Source organism: Nothoprocta perdicaria, unplaced genomic scaffold, assembly GCF_003342845.1.
Source record: "Nothoprocta perdicaria isolate Ctin4 unplaced genomic scaffold, notPer1 scaffold_301, whole genome shotgun sequence".
NCBI lineage: Eukaryota > Metazoa > Chordata > Aves > Tinamiformes > Tinamidae > Nothoprocta > Nothoprocta perdicaria.
The window spans coordinates 644,837-668,110 of record NW_020455535.1 but is presented as its reverse complement, the minus strand read 5'-3'; the positions used below and the strand labels follow the sequence as shown (position 1 = coordinate 668,110).

At 41.1% G+C, this 23,274-nt stretch overlaps 1 protein-coding gene across 1 annotated transcript; it reads right to left on the bottom strand.

Annotated features, from left to right (window-relative positions):
- Positions 1-1,940: 1,940 nt before the first annotated feature.
- Positions 1,941-22,449, bottom strand: PTPRE (protein tyrosine phosphatase, receptor type E). Its single transcript, XM_026042439.1, has 17 exons — positions 22,379-22,449; positions 21,141-21,272; positions 18,556-18,646; positions 18,228-18,304; positions 18,062-18,098; positions 17,379-17,476; positions 15,773-15,892; positions 14,369-14,529; positions 11,301-11,436; positions 10,777-10,926; positions 10,556-10,649; positions 9,912-9,988; positions 8,613-8,747; positions 7,879-8,004; positions 6,930-7,090; positions 4,158-4,293; positions 1,941-3,285 (listed from the first exon to the last, which is right to left on the bottom strand). The coding sequence occupies exons 1-17, from the start codon at positions 22,397-22,399 to the stop codon at positions 3,211-3,213; spliced, it is 1,827 nt and encodes a 608-aa protein (XP_025898224.1). The 5' UTR covers positions 22,400-22,449; the 3' UTR covers positions 1,941-3,210.
- Between the last annotated feature and the right edge of the window lie 825 nt (positions 22,450-23,274).

The window sequence follows — 23,274 nt, the reverse complement described above, 5'->3', positions numbered from 1 at the left end:
GACACCTTTCCCAAGAGCAGCCCGTCCTGGTTATTCAGGAAGCCCAACACCAAGCCTGTGCAAGGCAATGGAAAGGAGGGGGCCCAAGGCCTGGCCCTGCTCTCCCGATGCTGGAAGGAAGGGCTGCAGGAAGGGCACGATAAGGACCAAAAGTCCTTGTGCTGGGTGCCCTGCTAGGTGCTGTAGGGGCACAATTTACATCATTGCATTTATGCGCCTAAGGGAAGACTGCAATGGGGCTGCTCATGTTGCAAAGGTCTCTTGCCTTGCTTATCAATAGCCCTTTGCCAAGCTAAGTCTTCAAATTGTTATCAGGAGTTTACTCGACATGCACAATACCTCAGCTGCAACATAAATCAGAAAGGCATTTCTGAAATAGCTGCACATTATAAGTACTGAAAAATTATCTGTCTAGATAACGGATTTCAGCTCCTTTAGAATACTTAATTTAAATGGACACAGTATGGGAATGAAATTAAAAGATTTAGGGGAAAGAATGCAGTTTGAGAATAAAACACAGCTTTGTTCTTGCATCAGAATGTATTAGATCTTGCAATTTGCATATACAAATAATTCCGCAACATTCACTGGCATTAAAAACACAGCGAGATCAAATTATAAATGTAATAAAAGAAAATAATAATGGCTGAAACTGTATAATACATACATATATTATAAAGATTTGACAAATTAAATACAATTTGGTTATACAGAAAAGTTTCAGTAACTTCATACTGAAAAGGATGTTAGGGAAATGAAAACATTCAATATACTGAACACAGGTGGTCAGGCTCATTTTAAAAGTTTAAAAAACTGATACATAAAAATACTCTAAAAAACACTGGTAATTACAGTATGCATTCTTCATTAAGGCCCAATTCAGCAAAGCACTTAAGGGATTGCTTCAGGAACAAAGAACTTGCGATACTTGAATATTTTGTGGCACAGAGATGTCGGAAAGCAAATGCTTAAATGCTTGGGTGGACTGGGACCTACCTTAACACAGCAAAACAGACACTCAGGTCACATAGTGACCAAAACCACGCACGGATCAGAAGGTACAATTTCCAATCACTGTTTGGCATTGTAAATTAATCCCATGCAACATAGAAAAATTTAAAAGAAAATCATATGACTTGATTGAGATATAGCTCCTTCATTATCGGGCTGCTGGAGTTAAATGCAACAGTCCATTGACCAAATGCCAGAAGTGGAAAGTAAGCTTTCCAATGACTTGAGAAGTCCTAACACAGCCATATTTATGATTTCTGAAGTATATTCTAGGTATTTCAGTTTCCTCATAGATACATTTTAATGTGGTTAGCAACTAAAATCAGAGTACCCACATTGGTTTTCACATTGAGTTTATTTGGTGGCTTTTAAAAATGGTATAAAATCTCAGCATGCAGTAGCAACGTGAGCTTACTTGGCATCCTTTCCTCTAGACAACGTCTTCTGCAATGCGAGTGCAGTTCCCAAGAGCAGCTCAGAACAAACGCCTAGTCTTTAAATAATCTTTCTTCTTCAAGTGCATAATTTACTGTACAAATAAATACAGAAGTGCGTCACTGGGAAGACAAGAAGCAGTAAATGGCAGTGTTCAGAACAGTGTGCCTAGAGATTTCTGAACTGCACCCTTTCCTTTGCATTGTTAGGAAATAAAAATGCTCTTTAGCATGGGAGAGTAAAAATGGTCGTGGTGTAGAACAGTGCAAGAGCAACAGGGAAAGAATCAGTGTAGGCGGCTGATTTTAAATAAGGCTTTTATGTTTGCACTGAGAAAACCCAACCAATTGGCCAAGACAGAACTATTGCATATTAGTTATGTAATTAAAGGACATATCATCATACTTTGTGCTCATTAATTCATATAAGCATTTTAAAGAGTGGAAAATATATATATAATTTTTTAAATTTTCCAACATTCAGATATGCTGTGATTTTTTTTTTTTTCAGATTTCCCAAACCCCAGCAAATCCCATTCAGGACTGTGATAAAGATTTTTAAAATTTATTTTACCAATCAGATTTTCAGTAGTACTTTCAGTAAAAATATATCTATATACACAGTCATATATCTCCTTTGGATAAAGGGAACATTTTTCTGGACAATTATATGGGGAGTTTATTTTAAGAATATACATTTTAAAAGAGCTTTTTGCTACAGTGTTTACTGCTAGCATTATGCAGTTAGCAAAGTATTTTTTTTTTTCAAAATACTGCTAATTCTGTTGATTTTAATCAAAAAGTGATACTCTGTCTTCATCTTATTCTCTTTCAGTGGGGAAAGCTATGCACATATCTATCAAAGCTTTATATCAATTTTTGATAATGGCTACAAAGCTTCTTCAAGTAGACAAATTCAGATGCAGCAAAATACACTCTCTGATATGCAAAACATTCTCAAAATAGTGGTAAACTCACATCATTGTACCTCTAAATTGACTTAAGCTGGTGTAAAATGAAAATAAAAATAGACTTTGAAAACTAAATTAAACTAAACGCTTCAAATCTGTATTCATAATGATTACACCTCTTGGACAGTAAGACACAAAACAGAACCACCATCAACCTGCAGTTTTTAGAAAAACAGATTTTAAAAGCAGTTCTATTTTTCACTTGGACTGCGCATTGTCCCACATGAAGAGCCATATTCTGACAACCTCTGTCATTAACAGCACTTCACTCATTGAGCAGACTCTTGACCTTCAATGAGACTATTGGAAATAAAATACAAATAAGCAGGAGTAGTTTATCAGAATGTGCCCCCAAATGAAGAATATTGTTGTTTGCTGCTGACTGAAATGGAGAAAGATTTATGGCGAAAACACATTTAGCTAAAACATATGTATCACAATTCATCTGTCTGGTATGAAATGTAATGAGCTACATAAAGCTTCGAGAATTGGGAAATAACATTGATAAATATTTCTAAGGGAAAAAAATGCAAAGAAATAAACCCTCAAGAATTAATTTACTGTTATTTAGAATAAAGATTTCCATAGCTTTTTAGAATGATATACTGTATATGAATATTATAATTTGCTTTTAAAGGTATTTATATTTAAGAAAATTTTATACAGCAATGCAACTTTTAGAGCAAACACAAGGTCCTATTTACAGTAGAAGTCAACAATAAGAGTGACATAAAATAAATTAACAGAATATACAACTATTTATACCAACAACTTAAAAAATAAGGCAGGAGTTTTCATTTGAAATTAGCATAATCGGAAAATATGTCGATGAAATCTTGTACCACTCTGTAGCAGAATTCATACTGTTCCTGAAAGACAAGAAAAAGGTATTAAAATGTACTTCGATTGCATAGTAAGATAAAATAGGAGCAAAACACAAGTGATAAATGCAACAGGTTCCAGCTTGGTCTACACAAGCTGGACCTACTGATCCATAGGGCTCAGAGGGTGAGCAGGGATCCCACGGGATAATCCCCCGTGCCTGTTTCTCCTGTGCCAGGGATCCAATGGCCCCTCTCTCCTCCTCATCACTGGCTGGCAGACTCTCTGGGCTGCCCCGCATCCATTTTTATTCCTCTATTTTAAAGAGTGTTCTGAGATAACTGCTTTTAAAAGTTCCTAATTGCTGAAGGGAATATGCTATTAGGCTGAAAATAAGAACAATTTTACATATAGTCCAAAAAGGTACACATTCAAGCAACTCTGATGTTTATTGATCAAGGACAAGTATCCGCACTAAGCTTCACATATTATTTGTGGTGAACTATAAACCAGTCAAAATCATCTTTCCTGTTAGTGAAGAACTGGAAGCCAAGTTAAGCCCAGACTTTTTTAACATAGGATAACGTGTTAGAGAAGAACTGCAGGCCAATTTAAGCCCATATTTTTTTTTAACATAGGATCAAATATCTGTTGTATAGCTTAAAAGCCATTTACACTTCATATGCTTGTCATCAGCAAAACACAGGATCCATCACCCATTCTTAAAGACCACAGAGCTTTAAGTCACGTTGTATTTTTAGAGACTGTAGAGTAAAAACACAGATTTCTACTAATACTGTATACAGAGTCATCATACATAATTTATTTCAGCCTGCAAAAGCCTACTTTGTTCTCCTCCCCCAAGAATATTTACAAACACGTGTCCCTTGACAAAGATGCTGATTGTTAAATATCATACCAGTGTTTGCACCATGTGCGGTCTTTGCAGTCTTAAGCTCTTCACAGCTTGAAAAACATCTAAGAGCCCTTCAGCCTTTACTCGTTCCAGAATATTGCTGAGTGCTATGAATGTACCTGTTCTTCCGGCGCCAGCACTGCAACATAAACATATTTGCTTGACATAGCAGGATAAAAAAGGGAAAAAAGAAATAATAGTGATATAGGATACCTGAATACTACTACCAGCCAACTTCTTATTTATCTGTGATTATTTTAATCACCCAGGCTTTGCCAGGTGATTGATTACTATAATAATTCTGCAGCCAGAATTAATCAAAATTTAGTTGGAAGCAATAAAGGCCCATTAGTCACAGCTTATATACTCAAGGAAGAGATTCCAGAGCTGGCGGAGATAACACAAAGTATGAGCCAAAGTCTGAAAGACTCAGAAACTTTGCCAGTTCATCATCTTCCTTCAATCTAAATTAGTGTTCAGCAACAACAAAATTCCGGTGCTCTCACACTCTGCTTTTTGTTTTGATGTGACAGGAGCACAACACAGTCTTTAGACTTTTAATGGCAGAACTTGGTTATCAGAACGCGCCCCTAAATAAAGACTATTTTCACTTGCATTGACTTCAGTGACACAAAGATGCATGGTGTGATCACATCCACACATTTCAAGACATGATTTATCTCTCTTCTTCATGGGCAAATATGAAAGGATATTATTATTATTATTAACTGAAAGTTTTCAATGAGAAGTTTCATATCCGACTATCATGATTTTAATGACTTGTGATGAAACCGTTTCTTCTCAAACAGCAAATACAAGAAATGAAGGACAACTATTCTGCCTCTAACTTATCTATGACGAGAAGTCCAAACATGGTTGCGTTTAGTGTGATTGACTCAATATATTTTGACCCTACATATACTTGAGATCATAAATTTGTGGAAATGAAATATATCTGAATATCACATTTGTTATGCCTAATATCATAGCCATACCAAAGACTTTGCTTTTCCTCTCCTGATCACAGTTTTGTTGGGATGGAGCTAAAACCGGTGGCTGTGCACTGGAAGGTAAATAGCTTCGGTAGGGAAAGTTATTAACAGGGAGGAATTGGAGATTGGGTATCAGGGATAATACAAATGAAAGGTTCACTGAATTGCTGAACAAGGATAAATGCAAAATAATTTATTAAATTTAAACTTTTAATGCCTTTAAATGATTCATAAGAAGATGAATCATAATAGCAGGTCATTTCTTCTACCTTATTTCCATTAAAAACAGAAAAACCTTCTAATGAGCATGGCCTTGCGGAAAGATTAAGTGCAAATGCATGTATCCTCAGCTGGATACATAAGAAGTCTGGGGAAAAACGAACAGGCAAGATGTATTGGATGTGTTATTCCCTTCAGATAATTACTTTTATCAGATTAAAGACAAATGCAACATTTTAAAAGATTGAGATTTACGTGTAATTAGCTAATCTCTGGGAACCATCTCAAAGCCCTGCGAGAGCCCCATTTTGGAGTAAGTTCACAGCTACAAAGAGATGGAAAAATAAAGGCACAAAGCACAGGCATATTTGTAAAGCAGCACACTTAGACCATCACACGTGCTGCTTATTCAGCTGTGGGCAAAAGAGGCAGATAGATGTTGCTTTCAGTATTTTCTGTTTATATTTTTCTTGTATATAAGAATTTACAGAAGGGAAAGCTCCAATCCACAGATGTGGCTGGAGACAAACACAGGGGAGGAGAAGAGAGCTAGAAGATGGGAACAGATTCTCATTGCATTCTGCTCACAAGTCAGTCCATAAACCCCCAAATATTTAGAGTTTTATCATTATTCTACAGAACAACTATCTTTGTTAGGGCTTCCTTAAACCATTCCTAAACAGTTGGGGAAAAAATGAACAAAAGTTTTCAAGAGGTCATGTGAATACTGAAAAAAAATGGTCTTAGACTTTTAGTGTGCTTACCTACTGATACACTGGTACTCATTTATTTTGGAAGATGCTGGCATGACTTCACGGAGAAGTTCATATAACTTTCAAAAACCTATACAATGGGGGTAGGAGGGAGTTCTAAACATTAATAGGTCTAGAACGTAATTATTCTGTGGTTTGGGTTTTTATTTTCTAATTGTTTTAAGAATCATTGGAGTTAAATGGAGAGGGGGGTGGAAAACTAGGGAAGAATGTACCCCAAAAGATACTGGGAATGTAACCATTGTGTAGTGCCAGATGGGAACTCAAAAAAACATTTCAAAAAGAAATATATTTTTCAAAGAACCCTAGGAGATATTCAAATAAAAAAGGACAGTTTGGAGAAAAAGACAAACGCTGGCAGACGACAAACATGTATTCTACTTTTGATGCACCAAGTCCTACTTCAGCTACTCCTTAGCATTAAGCATCATTTTCTCTGTCCTCCTCACTCCTCCTTCTATGGGCTTTACAGGCCACAGATAGATTTTTGCCTTCAGTTTGGATTGGAGATACTCTCCTGCTCATTTGTAGGACAGCAGCTGCATTTCCATCCCGTCAGACCACTGGAGCAGAACACTGGTGGGGTGTGCCACATCGCTTCCATAATCCCACTCTCCAAGCCACGGCATTGAACAACCTCCTGCTACAGCTCCCTAAGAAACCAAGGCACCTGTTTATTCCCTACCCATTAAGGGCAATTTAGCAAAAGAAATCACAAATCCTTTACCGAATCCTAATTTATGGGGGTTTTGCTGTTATGAATGGGGAATACAGAGCAAGCGGGAGCCCACCTGCAGTGCACCGTGATGGGGTGGTTTCCCGTCTGCTGCTGCTGCTTCTGCACGGCCGCGATCAGGTCGATCATCCCCTTCCCTTCGGCGGGAATGCCGATCTCCGGCCAGCCGTGGAAGTGGAACTGCCGCACCAGCCTGCTCTGCTTCTCCTGGTTGCTCTGCACGGGCACAAACCATCCCATTTGAGGCAGTTAGCGTTTCAAAACGGAAACGTGCTTCTTTCTTTAAATACTCTTCATATAGATTTTGTTCCATACTGATAGGAGGCTCTGCTCTGACAACCCAGCAGTCAGGCAGACCTCAGAGTCCTCAGCCCCTCCACACTGCTGATAATTCACCTCTATAGTTTCCCTTTTGATTTGCAGAGCTGTTTCATTTGAGTAGTTCTAAGGATATATGCGCTTAGAGGTTACCACTTTCAGCATCAATCATTTATGACTTTTATCATCCAAAGAAAATAAAGTGTTGGTAAACGATTAAAAAAATATCAGTTCAAGAAACTCACTCACCTTTCTCACCTTTTTTCAATATCAACTTGGTTAAATTTTACCATAAAAAAAAAAAAAAAGTTTTCCATGCCTATATGTTTGCTAATTAAAAGCAGCCCTAAATAGGTATTCATGTCATGCTAATTTTGTCACATAATGTGAATGTTATTTCATTATTTTGAATATAATGCAACAGGTTGACAGTTTCTGGCTTAGAATGGACCTTATTAATAGTGTTATAATTCTACCGTTAAAGATGAGGAGGAGAAATAGAAAATAATCTGAGGGAAAAAAATATATAGTTTGATGTTGGTACTTTTTTTTTAATGTAACTAGCAGTAGAGGAATTTTCTGATTCTGTGTTATTTACTTTTGTTCTAGAAACTACTGCTAAAGTGAACTAGATTGGAACCAATGCTAATAATATTATTATTAATAATATAAAATAACCACAATACCTGACTGTATGTAATGATGAAGTCCCTTACACTGATGGCATCTAAAAGACTGTCATTCTTGATTTCTACTGTTATTTCTCCATGAGTCACAGAGCCCTCCGATGGCCAGTACTGGAAGCATTTTTCCTGCAAAATTGAAAGAGAGTCATAAGTATTCCTTGATTTTTTTTTTCAATTATGCGATTTTCACTTTAAAAAAAGTGTTCTAAACCCTTTGGAGTGGAATGACTAATAACCCTTTGGTTTATATAGCAGTGAAGCATTTCCACAAAATTAACTTTAAGGATAACATTAGGATATCCTAACGTTAGGATAATTGAGACAGAGAAACTAAGCATTGCTTTATAAACAGGTTAGAATAAAATTATCCCCTAAATATGATGGAATGTTTTTAAAGTCTCCCAAAAGCAAACACCACCTTGCAGATCGTTATGGGAACACCCTGGCCAACAAGGGGAGCCCTGAATCTCCATCACTGAACACAGAGGGAAACAGGAGGGATACACAAAATGCAGAAAAGTGCATTAATTATGCACTTTAATTACGTAATAATTATAATATTTATATAATATAATAATATAATAATTTCCATATAATATAATTAAAATATTTAATTATGCAGATTTGCAGGTATCAGATAGTTTATCTAATGCTGACACTCCTCTTTATTGCATTCGGAAAGCACCAAGGAGGGGGATTACAAGTGCTGAAGGAAAGAGCGTGGCCAGCGGTACCTGCTCCCTCTCCTGGAGCTCGGTGAGCATGACCACCGTGTGGCACTTCCACTCCCACACCATGCGCCAGAAATCCTCCACCGTGTGCGGCAGCGGGCCCTGCGTGGCAATGAAATAATCCTTCTGGCGATAGCCCTGCGCGGGGAAGAGCACATATATCCATGAGTTTCCCATGCCATTATTCCAAACCTGGGATGCATCTGGGAACCGTCTTCAGACCTCACGCCAACCTCATGACAACAACCGTGCCCCTCAACAGGCAACGGATCTACACATTCAAAGGGTTGTAAGTCATGAAGAGGGAAGTAATAACAAATATACTTAATTGTTCCATTATTCCAAGGAACTCAATAAGTTGCAATCAAATGTCACTCACTCACTGCCAGAAATGCAGTAAAAATACGCGCACACACACACTAAAAAAGGCATAGTCATGAGATGTAAAAATATATATTTTAGAGAAACCGTAAGACTACTTGCATTCTAGAAACACGCTTAACTATCATGGTTAAATTAAGGTCCTTTTGGAAGAAAGGACCACCGTTTCAGGCTAGGTCATTGCAGATGAGGTTTTGGTCCAGTTGTTCTCACGAGGAGGATACTGAAGCCCATCAACCACTGCAGTTATTGGCCTCCCTGCAGAATCACTGGGGAACTCGCTGCCTCACCTACAGGTCCAGTTACGTATGGATGTGCTACTTTATAACGAGTATCCAAGAGCCTCAATCACTAATAGGCTTTTATTGCTTAAGGATATAATTAATCCTCATATTTAAATAAAACTGAAACCCAATAGATAGCATTGTGCAAACTTCCATCAGCAAGGCAGGAGCAAAGTAAGGGATTAAACCAAGTCCTCTCACATACATCAGAGCTCCCAAATACTCTTATACCCTTTCTCCATACCAAATGGGCTGTGTTTTTTCTTTGCCAGTCGACAAAGTGCACATTTGCTTTATATTGTAGCTTACGTGCAGATACGGGAGTAGTTAGTTCCAATTATAACTGTTAGTAGTACAGCTAATTAACCCGTAACGGCTTGTTTTCTTAGAATTTAATAAAAACTATAGTTTATAAATCTAAGCACGAGAATAACTCAAGCACGTAACTATTTGAACTGAAATTGAAAACACTGGAGTAAGATAAGAAATGTATGTGAAAACTCTCATAAGCAAAACCCAAACAAAAACGCTAAAGATCTCCATAAGCAAGGATGATGATGAGTCTTTTTAAAGAGACTTTTATCAGCAACCAAATATTGACTTTCAGCTTAAATATATTTAAAGTTTTTATACATACATCTATGAAGGAAGCATTGATGTAGTCTGTATACTCTTGACCTCTTTTCATTGACAGAATCACTCTATTAAAATCATCTGAAAAATAAAAACAAATATCTCTCCTTGCTTTTGCTAACTATATGTTGACTGCCCCGTTATAACCTTGGAAAGAAGAGCATGAAAAATTTGCCTGAAAACCAGGAAGAATGATTTAAAGGTCTTATCCAGGATTTACTAAACGCATGGGGAAGGGTGCTCAGGTTCCTGGGGATTTTTTGTTGTTTTTATTTATTTTTTTTAAACATTCCCCCCCAAGATAGAATTAAAAAGTTCAGCAACTTTCCTTTTCACACTCAGTCACCTCGAGAGGATGAATCACAGCAGAATACAGGAAATTTGGCTACTGAAAAAGTGGAACTGCTGCATTACCTCATCCCATCCTGAAAAATATCTGATCACAATGTATTTCATGCTTGCAAACATTCTGCAAGGTTGCTGAGCTGCTGCTCTCACTGTCAAGAGCTCTTGCGTTCATCCCAATGCCCTTAGGCTCTTACGTGAGATGCGATGCTACCAGCACATAACCAACATGCTTAATTCTGACCACGTTACAGTTATCATGTATTATAACACTTGTTTCAAGAGATACAAAGCTGATCTTACACGGAATTATCTGGATGACTCTGGCTTTTTTCATGTTTGCTGGAAGATTGCCAGTCCTCATGTTTTCCTTCATTATTCGAACATTGGTTAGTTTCTGTAATAAAACACAGAGATTCGGATAAGGACCAAGAGAAATAGAAACAGTTCCTTCTCCCTGTCATTCTCATGTTTTTTAGGTATCTTTTTGGTTTAACTGCTGAAACCTAACCTTCTCCACGTACCTTAAATTCTTCTTCTAGCCCTATTTTGACGAGATTTGGTGCTGTGCTGTGTGACGTCTGTAGATGTTTTTCTAGGGATGACACATCGAGTTCTGTGTCCCCGTAGAGGTAGTATTCAAGTAAGGCTTGGTAAATGAATGAATATTGCATCTGCAAGGAGCAAACAGCAGGCACTGTAAGTAAGCAGACTGGAAACAGCAAAGCTGCAGCAAATCTGGCTCTTCCTTTTCTCTCATTTGCTTGACTATCATCAAAACACAGTTCAAGCTAAAACTAAGTTTTCTATTTTATGGCTCACATTCTATAATATTCTATGCTTTTACATGCAGTGATTACATCCACATTTCCCCTAAATAAAACACGCCTTATGGGGGTTTTAGCACAACCCAACTTGTCTGGATCTTCTTCTCCAACCTTTTGCTGCTGGGTTTTGCTCAGCTTGCAATAACCCAGCTGGGTGACAGAGGCACGTGCTACTTTAAATTTGAAAAGCAGTAATTCTGGATGGTTAAGAGGCTACTTACGTCAGTCTGAACCATTTGCGGGCGCTGATTCCGTATTCTTGAGACAAACTCAAAAACATCAACTCTCTGTTCAGCGTGCATCATGTCGATTATGGCATCTATAACGATAAACGTGCCCGTTCGACCCACACCAGCACTTCAAAAGAAAAAAGACACTTAAATGAACTACAAAGTCCTCATGGATTGCTACAACAAAGACACAGGCAGAACTCAGGCTGGATTGAATTACTGGCCAACACAACATCTCATTTTTCACTCATAGAGGTATCAATACAAAAGGAGCTCAGCTTTTAAAAAGTCACCCTTTTCTTCTGACTCAGAAATTTTAAGACTGAAATTATATTAAAAAAGATCTTTGAAAAAAAATGACTGTAATTATTCAATCTAAGGATATATTTTTCAATAGTTTTTCCCAGTTCCAAGAGCCTTTTTGTTTTGTTGCATGCTATTTTGAAAACATTAAGCTAACAAGTTCTACACCGTTTAATGCAGCTACTGCAAACTACTGTTTTACATCCCCCTTCAGGGGCCACGAGAGGGAGCAAGACTATTATAAATTACCCGACTTCGCTGCCTTGCAGCTCTTCCTTTCAGAGGAAAAGGGCATGGCATCCTGTGCTAGGCATTAATAGCTCTCCTTTAACCTTCTGTTCACTTGCTTGGCTGTGATGTCAGAGAAACAGTTTCTAAATCAGGGCAAAAATTTCTCCCCTGACCCAAGTGTTCTCAAAGACGCAGACTATTTTTCAGCAAGGGAATTTTAAGCTTTAAGTAATACTATAAAAACTAACAGCAATACGTAGTGGTACTAACTGCACGCATAGTGCTACTTAGCTCATATGTGTGTACAGATTTATGTACAGATTTATGTACACACATAGTCTTAACAGCAAATACTATGTAAAAATCAAAATACTGCTCCAGTTGTGCTTGGAGTGATGTTGCTGAACCAACTTCTGCCAAGCCAAGCAGGCAAATCAAGGAACTTGGCTCTCTGCGGAAACAGCTCCGAGGTACCAAGTCCATTGTATCCTTCTACCTGCACATTCCTCCTTGTTTACTCCTGGCTTTGGCCGGTTCCTCTCCTTTCCCTTTTCCCCTTTTCCAGGCCTTTTGCAGGCATTTCCTCCCATTGGCACCGCAGTGACCTCGGCTGGGCCCGGAGCCCGGCTGGCCTCCTGCTTCCGCACGCTCCCGCTTTGCCAGGCCCAGCTCAGCATCCCCTAGGCCTGACTCACACCCAACAGATATTTCCCTCTTCCCGTGCGGGAAGGCCTCCGAGCGAGGCTCGCGCATCTCCAGTTCCCGCTCGTCCTCCTGTACCCCTGCCAGCCCTGCGCTCGGCCTCCCACCTTCTCCTCCCTTTGCTGCCACCATCCCGTTTTCCAGACCCATCTTCCCTTCCGCACTTAACCCTTTCCCCACCTCCCGTCAGCTCACTCGGGAGCAGCTTTGCTCCTTCCATGCTTGCTCAGCCTTGCTAAGGCTGATAATTTTGACACCTGCCTCAAAACCTTTTGGTTTTACCCATCTTCTGGGTTGCCTTTACTTTGTTTTTCCCCCTCATTTTTTTTCCCCTCACTGTTTAAGAGAGTAACATTTGAAACACATATTTTGGTAGAAACTTCCCTTTTCCCCCTCCACCACATTTTATCTGCTGCTCTTTACTTCCAAATGTTGATTTTTTCACTAACATAGAAGAGTCCAGCTGAGCTCTTTCTATTTTGGGTGACCTTTTCCTAAACGGCTCCCTCTGAAATCCACCGTTACGATCCAGGAGTTTCCGCAATGCAGCAGTGTCACATCCGGAGCAGTAAAGGAAATTAGGAGTCACCTATTTCTAAAGCAAGCGGAAGTTCCGTGCTAGTCCCACACACCAACACGTTGTGGTGCTGCCGGGGTCCGTTGGATCATTACATTTAATGCATCTTTGTAATGAGAGGTTTTATTTTTACCGTTTCTTACCATTTCCTACTTCAGATAGCCTAAATAAAGAGTATTGACCAGGTCAAAAACAAAGCTTAAACCCAGTATTAGCCCCCACTGAACACCACAGAAAAACACTATATGTGGGTTTTCATAGGAAAGATTATGCAAGGCAACTAAAATCTTATTTTTTTTTTCCTCTTACATTTTACTTTGGAGATTCACAAGTTCTAGCACAGCAAGTCTGAGTGGAACTGAGGGAAAAGGCTGGCTGGTCGTGACAAACACACTCTTTTCAGCAGAGCACAATGAAGCTCCAGAGGCTCTTTGAGTCTTTCTAGATGTCTAGCATAGATCTAAAACCATCTCCTTAAGCAAAGATCAGAAAGATAAAGTTTTTTTTGCTTCTAACCTCAGTAACAGTTCCCAAGATGACACTTATTGCTTAGCTGTAAGCCTACAGCTACTGATGATGTTTTATTTATTCTTTTAAAATTGATTTGGAATTTGTTTGTTGTTTTATTAACATTAAATTTCCAAAACATTCAGCACAACTGTTTAAAAGCAGGAAAAATAAGTATTTGTGACTTGCCAAGTATAAATACATTCTGCATTGGTACTCTGGTACATTTTCAAAATTGCAGAATTTAAATCTCTTAAATGCAAGTCTTCCTTTAAAAAAAATCTACCCATTTCATGGATAATTTATATAGCAAATGGCAATTTTGTTGTGGGAAAAATGAGGGATGAATTCTCAGAGGAGCAGCTGCTGGCAAAGGTCAGGGATTTGTACGACGAGTCAGTTTTTCTGACAAAGGACATATTTATGCCAAAGGCTGGATCTCACTCAGAGATAAAAACTTCTGTTTCAGTATTAAAGTGACAGCAGGACAGAGCTTTTGAATTCGTTCTTACCTTGGGCTCTAAGAAAAACCTGGAATATTATTGCAACTTAAAATATCTATCTATATATATATATATGTATATATTTTTTATATATATAATATATATATTTTATATATATGTATGTATGTATGTATGTATTATATATTTAAAGCCTTTAACAGAAAATATTGAGGTTTGGCATTTTATATACAATCCCAGCCCGAGTTAGCAGAGTGCCATGGAGAGCACGTACATACCTACAGTGCACCACGATTGGTCCGGCATGAGCAGGATTCAGTGTTTTGACTTTTTTCAGGAATTTCAGCATGCCGATCGGCGTGAAAGGCACTCCAAAGTCAGGCCAGCTGGTGAAATGGAGCTGCGTAACAAGCCTTGGAGCTTTACAACCATCGTGAAGCTGCCAGGAACACACAGGAACACTCTGAGTTTTGACATTTCAGGTTTCAGGCCAAGATTTATATACAAAATACTATACTACTACTACTACTACTACTACTACTACTTATTATTACTACTACTACTACTACTACTACTACTACTACTACTTGTGTTTCTTCAACATTTAGATCCTGAGTCAAAGATTAGAAGTTTACGGGACACGCACCATACAGAGAGTAAGATTATCTTTTTTTTTTTCCAGTGAAAAACAGAATAATGCAAGGATAGAATATGCGAAGAATGAGATTGTTAATTTATGTTAACAATGCTAACAATCTAAAGTCTTTTTTTCCTCACTTATCAAATCCTTATGGCACTCTTAACAGCATCAAATGAGGAAGTCTGGTCCAAAATTTCAAGTTCTTTGTAAAACACGAGATGCAAAATGCACCCGATGTATGTGGACACACATCTGACAACACCAGCTGCTAGTACTACATGTTTGCATCTCACCAGTCCATTTTACACTTGAAAAATGAAAGGGAGAAGAGCTACGGACTTGAGGAGAAGGGCTAGTGGTCATGTAAGACCGTTGCAGGAACTGATGAGCTCTAAGATAAGAGATACTGCAGAGGCAACGGCAGTATAGCCACAGCCTTCTGTTTCACCTGCATTTATCAACCACTATCTGTTCTTAAGCTCAGATGGTAGAAAATGTCTCCAAGATGATCAAACCATCCCCTCTTTTATTTATTAATTTTTTTTATTCTCCTTTCTTCAAGGCAGTTATACAAGGTGCTAACCAAGGTCATTTATTTCAATTTGGGGAACTGGTTTGCTCGGTAAGCCTGCATGGTCTCCCTCAACGGAGAACCAAATCCTGCAAACACATGTTCAGTAGAGATAAGATTCAGCAGTAGCTCTGACTTTGGCCAACTAATATCCATAGCCTACTCTAAATAACCACATATATCCAAATTCACTCTTCTTCTTTTAATCTATGGCACTCTCCCTGCCAATCCAAATGATGGAGCGCAGGCAGTATGTGGCTACAGGACCAAAAATAAGGACAACCTACTGTATTGAGTTGCAGCCAACACCGAATGCATCACCATGCCATGCCTGCCTCTAGCAGTACAACACCTCCCTTGATTTGCAAATATATTTAACCAATTTTCTAAATTTCTTTTAAGCCAACGTTTTCCACTGTAATAATTTGCTTTAAAAATAAACTGAAGACCCAGCAAGACCCTGTTCCTTACAGACTGAACGCAGAACTTGCGAATGGTGTAGTCCACGAGGACGATGCAATCCTCCACCGACACGCGGATATTTCCATACGTCCAGCAGCCCTGGTCAGGCCAGTACTGATAGCATTTGTCCTGCATAAACATACAGCCCGTTTTATAGCACTCAGACAAACGTCCTTATTGATCACGCAGAGAATAATACAGCTATTTGAAAATAATGTACATAAGTCTGTATAGGAGCAAACAGCGTTTAACTATCTGAAATATTATAACATTTTGCTCAGACTACTGGTGCTTTTATTTACATGGAGAAGGGTAAGAACAGCCTTGGAGTTTCTTTTTTTATGAAACAGACATTTCTGGGGTTTTTTTTGTTTGGTTTTTTTTTTTGGCTGAGGGTTTTGGAGGGCTTTTGGACAATATAGAGAACTTTCGGTATCTCGGCCCTTTATCTTCTAGGTGCAGTTAATGAGAAATGGAAGGCAGCCCTCACGTGGGAGTCATCAGGAACACGAAGTTTCAGCTCTAGCTTCTCAGATTAGAAGCTCTTAGAGCTTGATATGCCCTTTGCTCTTAGAGCTTGATATGACAATACCATAGACAGACTAAAAGAGGAGCTGAACCACCCTGAATAGACAAAAAGAAACGTCTCTCCTCAAAACTGCTCACAGTCTCTTGATCAACTTTATTGTTGCAAAAAAAAGTACAAAATAGCTATAAAAGGACACTCGGAAAGACTGATATGGAATATTGCTTATCACAAACACATCCCCGTCTTCTTCCCAAGGAGAGTAAACCACTAGACTTTATCAACATTATTTCACAACTGGCAGGAGAGGTCACCCTTGAGCAGTGGAAAATAAGGCAGTGTTCCCAGTAACCAGATCATATTCCCATCTACTTCCCCTCCTTACTTTCACAGCTATAGGGAACCCACGGCTACAGTTTGATTTGGGGGAGTTCAGCTGAGGATGTAGCACAATGAACATAGCAAACGAAGTAAAATAAAAAAAGCAGCTCTTTTTAAAGTTATTTTTGATAGTGCACTTCCTTAGTTGTTTCTTTAACTTAGCTTCTTTAATCTGCGAAGCAAAGATGTTAAACACATTAACATTTTAGTTAGTGTCTCGGTGTTCAGCCAATGCCCTTCAAGGAGAAGAGGACAGTAAGGGGGGAGCGTGGGAACACAGAGCAACAGATTTACCGTCACGAGAAAGAAGTTGCTTCTTAATGGTTAACCGCATACGCCAAAAAATCATTTTGAAACAGAATACTCAAATAAAAGGAATAATGCTCTCATCTTCATCTCTAGCCAAAAGAAAAAGTCTAAATCCAGAATACAGCCTTACTTGCACTGTGACAAAAGAAGAATTTGCCTTTGGCTACAAATGGGCTACAGGGGACAAAACTACCATCTGATATTTTTCCTTGGTAACCATTCACAAAACTTTTATCTTGAAAAGTAAAACCATGGTTTTTAGCAGAAACTTAGACATGTTGAGAGGACGGGAAGGGGAAGTGGTGTGAAACACTAATGGCCAAACACCAAGCTGCCCCAGAGCACGGTTTGGAGCACTCATTCCAGGGGAGACCCAAAATCGGACCTGCAGTTACTCACCTCTTTTCTTTCTTTCAGGTTTGTTAACATGACGATAACTGCAGACTTCTGCTCCCATATCATCCTCCAGAAATCACTGACTGTTTCTTGTTTAGGTCCTGAGTACACAGAGGACAGGACAGTTCCGTTGAAGAGACATCAAAACGACCAGGAGCATCAGGGCTGACCCCAGGTGCCCACCCACAGCTAGGATGGCCTCAAAATTCCCAAGAATTTCAATATACCATGAACCCTTCTTAAAAAAAAAAAAAAAATGTTTTCTTTTATATAGCTCCATGCAGGGAGACTTTTACTGCATAAGGAGGTTGTGTCATTTCTAAGAAGTCTTTGAAACAGTCATAAGGTTGAGCAGAAGGGCTGAGGGAGCGATTGGTCACAGCGCCACTCCCCTATCTACTCTAGCATGATCTTTCCTCCTTCAAACTCGCAGTAATTGTCTAAAAAAGAAAAATTTAAAAAAAAAAAAAAAAGGAAGAAAGGGAAAAAAGTAGCAGACTTCTTCACTAAAGACAGTAGAGACTCCAGGTCTACAGGCAGTAGGTTACCATTTCCTTTAAACTATCCCCTCTAAATCCCATCTCATATTTGGTCATCATCTATGCCCAAAGACAACGTGAAGATATTTCTGATGCTGTGTGTTTTAGTTTTAAAATGAACGCAAAGGAGAGATGAAAATAAATTACCTTGTGCCGCTATAAACTTATTCTTTTCTTTGTAACCCTGAGGAAATAAATATTACGGTTAGTTAAAAGATGAAGTGTCAGAATGTTCTAGAAGACAAACACCTATTTAATATTAATTTCTAGTCAAATCTGCAGTTTGACTAACAGCGGGAAACCATTAACTTACGTCTATGTAGGATGCGTTAATGTAGTCTGAAGATGGGACTCCATCTATTTGGGTCAAAATCACTCTGGAGTGGTCATCTGGAAGAGAACACATTACAAGCACATTAACATCAGAGCTGCAACTTTAGAATCCATCCAAAATACTCGCCAAGAACTAATGTATCAGGGCAGGAAACAGGCATTTTAAAAAAGAAGGGGAAAAAAAAAAAAAGAAAAAATAAATAAAGAACATCTGTGCCCAGCAAAGTTGCATTCCTGTAGCAGTTCCAGGATGCCCCATGCCATTTGGACAGATAACCCGATGATTTAACTAAAAAGTTGCATCTTACACGGCAGGATGTTGGGATATCTGTTCTTTTCCCTGTTTTCTTCCTTATTTGCCATTTCAAATGTTCCCTGCACATGGCCGGTTGGCAATGACTGAAAGAGAAAGGAGACATCACACCCAAGGTCAGTGTGTTTTAACAGGGCTAAACAGTAACCACACACGGCTCTCAGAAAAGCCTTATTTACATGCAAGGTTTCACATATATTGCAAAATATATATAAATTTCAAAATTAAACATGCCTCAGTTTCTTTCTTCAACAACTTTCCCTGGCTAATCTAAAATAAGAAGCGATGCCCGGGTGGCTCTCACTGCCGAAAACCAGCTCAGCAGTTTGGAGGGAAGATGCTGTTTTTCCATGAGCCATCGATGGCAGCTATTCCGGGCACGTTTCTGCTGGGAAATGCCATCTGCACCGTGACTCAGAGGCGGCGACCCCGTCACATGGGTGCTGAGACACCAGCCTCTGCAGCCCCGCTGTGGCACCCACTTCCAGCAGCTGCGTTTTGGGGTGCTCAGCCTGGCACTACATGGTTGTCCCCTGCTGCAGCTCACCCCAAGAGTCCCAGCTATACTTTTCTTGGTAAAAATCAACCAAATTAAGATTGCAGATAAATGCAGTCACGCACTAACTTGACTGAATGGCTACAATTGCAATAGCTAAAAATGAGAATGCAGAGCAATGAGAACAAGCAGCAAGGAGGAAGAAGCTTCAATGCTTTAAAAAAAGGCTACCCACTTAAAAGGAAGATACTTTAGGCAAACTAATCAAGTCCATAATTGAGTGAAATCCACACTTTTCCTAAAATACATGTATATGTATGTAATATACATACATACACACACACACAGAGGATACAACAAGTTGCATGCAAAGTCTATAAACCCTGAAACTATGTTTTTCATTAAAGTATAGTTAGTCCTTCAAACAAGGTTTTGAGCATCACAGGCCAGGCAGCAGGTTGCTAACAGGGCAGGCACCTGGTTCTGCACCCTCCCGAGGAGACCACACACAAGGAGAGCCAAAAACTGCTTTTTGCCACAGTAACCTCTTCCCTTCCCCAAATGAAAGGGTGAAAAGAAAATCAGAAATTTCTGCAAGGCCCTACCGAATTTCCCCTTCAACAGAGGCTCTTGAGGTAGGATTTCATCCCTAAGAACCCATAGCGTGCACATGGCACTGTTGTGAGCTTCTTGCATTTCATGTTATTTGAGAAGAAGGATGCTAAGGGGAGCAGGAGAGAAGGACACAGCTTGACATGTCTATGGGATGCAGGATCCTGGACCGTGTTCACCGTTAGGTCTCCTAGTAAACATCAGGACAACAGCGTTTCCTCCTGCTCAGACAGGACAAGCAGCTTTGGGGTAAATAGGGTGTATTCTCCCTGCAACACTCTTGTGTTAAAAGCATAAGGTTGGCTACGGAGCTGGGCACTTGGAGCTGGCACAGCGCGAGCAGCATTCCAGGGGGGCACATGCTGCTCCACGCTGGCCCCTTTCTTTCGAGAGCCCTTGGTGATGCCCTGTGGCCGGGGCTGTGTTTTGAGGCGCTCACTCGGGGCTGCAAGTCGCTGAGCTGCTCCTCCGGGCTCCAAGGCGTGAGGTGACTCACAGAGGATGTTCCCCATCACGTCCTGCCTGCCATCCTGTGAATCACAGGCACCCTCTCCCACCACAGCCACCCAACGCCCTCGGTGACACTTCCCGTGTGTCACCCCACGGTGTCACACTGTCCACTGCTGGCAGGAAGGTCCTCAGTAAACTGAGACTAAAGAAAATAATCTTCCTACTGGTCTATCTTCATATACAGAACAAATAGTAAGAAATGAAACAATCATAGGGTAGCAGAAGGTGTACTGTTATAGATAATATATCAAAGTGCAACATATACATTGTGCTTACTAAAAGTAATTCAAGTCTTAAGAACAAAAGTGTTGAAGGCAGCTAGGCACGTAGATCTAAGACTGCCTACAAAATGTCTGCAAGTGTCTACAAAAAGGCAAGGATTTCTACAAAGTCTATGTGAGCATAAGACAACATGCCATGGTTTTGCAAGGTGAGGTGGGCGGTGAGAAGCTGCTCAGCAGCTGGACCCTGCTCCGGGGCTGAAGAGGTGCTGCAGAGCAAGAGCAAAGTGCACTTCTATGAGTGGCCACAGCCCCAGGGCTAATAAAAGTCACCACCAGAGCAGCGGTTGATGAGCGAGTGCTCCCCAGTCACCCAGGGACGTGACCGCCGGAGCGCGGCGCGCAGGCTCGCACGGAGGGAGCCTTCAGCACGCCATCAAACGCGGGAGAAATCCGTCAAGAACCACGCAAGCAGCTCAACAAGCTGCCCCATCACGGCAGGTGCTGGCTTTGGCAGCACCCATCGCAGGAGCCGCCGCTCTGCACCGCGGCAGAGGAAGTGGGAGGACGTGGCGAGATGCCAGGAAGGGCCCTGCGAGACGGGGCTGCTAAACCCAGGTGCTAAACTCGCCAAACCCGCGCAGCGCCTGCCAAGGCAACGGCACCTTCGTGGGTACTTTCCATTTTATGCGTCTTTGCGGCCGCTCCTTTCGCCCCACGCAAGCCCGCACGCTGACTTACGTTAAACTCCTCCCGGAAGAGCTTCCCTTCATCCGCCGAGCGCATCCTGATCTCCTCCTCCAGGTTCTCCACCGGGATAGGGAAGTACTTCTTGGGGCCCGACGGGGACCTGCTGAGCAGCATCACTCGCTGCTGTTCTGCCCGTGCACGAGAAGGAGGGTTAGAGCCTCGGGCAACAAGAGAGTTCAGCTTATAAATCAATTTCATCTGGAAGATGGCAAAACAGACTTCTGGGATAAGGCTTAAACCAGCGTTAAAGCTGATTTAAATAAAAAGAAAACAAAGCCACAGGCCAAGTGTCTTTTTGGAGAACATCATAAATTCCAGTAGAACCACAAGTGGTGAAGTTAATGGCCTCATCATCGCCACTAGATTACAATGTGGTTGAGACAGCCAAAAAGACTCCGAGGAATATGAAGAATATCACGGTTCCTCAAGGCGCTGAGGTTCATGGGCAGCCCAAGGGTGACATGAGCTCCCACTGCTTCCCAGTGTGGATAGCACCAGGCTGCAGCTTCCCAAGGACACCCCAGAACACCCTGGATCAGCTGAACAGACCTCACTCAACAGGGAGCTGCCCTGGGTTATGGTTAGATGTCCAGCTTTTTCTCTATCACGTTCCTTTTTGCCCCACCACTTTGCATACGCTGAGCATCTGGTTATCAATGAGAAGCCCACGTCGGGGCTTTTTTTTTTTTTTTTCCCCTTGTGAGGGTATAAAAATCCATAAGAAAGATCTTAGCAGTTGTCCCAGGTTCACCAGGCTGGAACATCTCACCAGGCAATCTATGCCAAGTGCCACATACGGAAAGACAGACCCAAAAACTGGAGCTGCTGAAAAATACCTGTGGGTTCGGGGATAAAATTACTGTGGGGCTAATGGCTTGCAGTCCTCTCCCCATCCTCTTTTCTGTTTCGGTATGGGGAAGTAGCTTGCATTTACACAAAGTTTTTTCTTTTTTTAAGTTTTTTTTAAAGTTTTAAAAAACTTTTTTTTAAAGGTTTTTTACACAAAGGGTTTTTTCCTGTTTTTTTTTTTTTGCTTTTCAAGAAGAAACACCTTCTAACCCAAGAATGTCAGAATCCTTCTAACACAAGGTGCCAGCGCTAGAAAATCTGGATCTCAGCCGGCACCCTGATAAAACCACCGGGAAGGAGCTGCTGCACCCCGGCTCGGAGCGCAAGCCCAGCCCAAGCCCTGGGCTTTCGGCTGTGCCCACCGCGGCCAGGCCGCTTACCTTGCTCCTCCAGGATGCCATTGGGCATCTTCTTGTCGCCGGCGCTCACCACGGCCTTGCGGTGCCGGCGGAACCTGCAAGGCAAGCGAGGCGGTGAGCGGCGTGGGGCTGGCGTGCCCGCCGCGCCGCCGCTACCCACCACGTCAGCCGCGAGAAGCTCTTCCTGTTCATCCTCGCAGCAGGCTCTGCCGCGAGTGCATATGCACAAATATATCCACTTATATATATATTTATATGTGTGTGCGTGTCGCTGTCGCGCATGCTCTCGTTTCCTGCCCGCGCCGCCCCCGCGCGCTCGGCCGCGCACGCGCCTACCTGAAGAAGTAGCCGGCCAAGAGGAGGAAGATGATGAGCACGAGCAGCAGGATGAGCACGGAGGTGAGCAGGTCCTGCTGCAAGCCGCGCTCCTCCGTGGAGTCTGTGGAGGCAAGTGCAGCACTTGGATGTGGCTCAGGCACGGGGCACCAGGACTCACCCCAATGCATCGCACCAGAATGTCCCCCAAATTCCTCCTGCCATTTGCTTGCACCGACCAGAAGCCTCCCAAAGCATTTGTAACACGTCCCAGGTCAAAATTCCCATCTGGAAGATCTTCTCCTCCCCTTACTCCGAGGCATTTGGCTTTTAGGATGTCAGCAACATAGTGGGAGGGAAGAGGCTCCAAAGATTTCAAAGGTTTTAAAATAAACACTGAGGTTCAAATCCAGGCAGGAGGTTTCACCGGGTGCATCCAAGTTTCGGCCTGACTGAGCTCACTCAAAAGCCCTTGGCAGGGACCTCGCTATGGGCTGTGCTATGAGATACATGAACAACGAGGAACAGTGAACCTCTTACAAACACAACTCAGAATATTAAAAAAAAAAAAAAAAAAAAAAAAAAAAAGCTTAAAATTACAG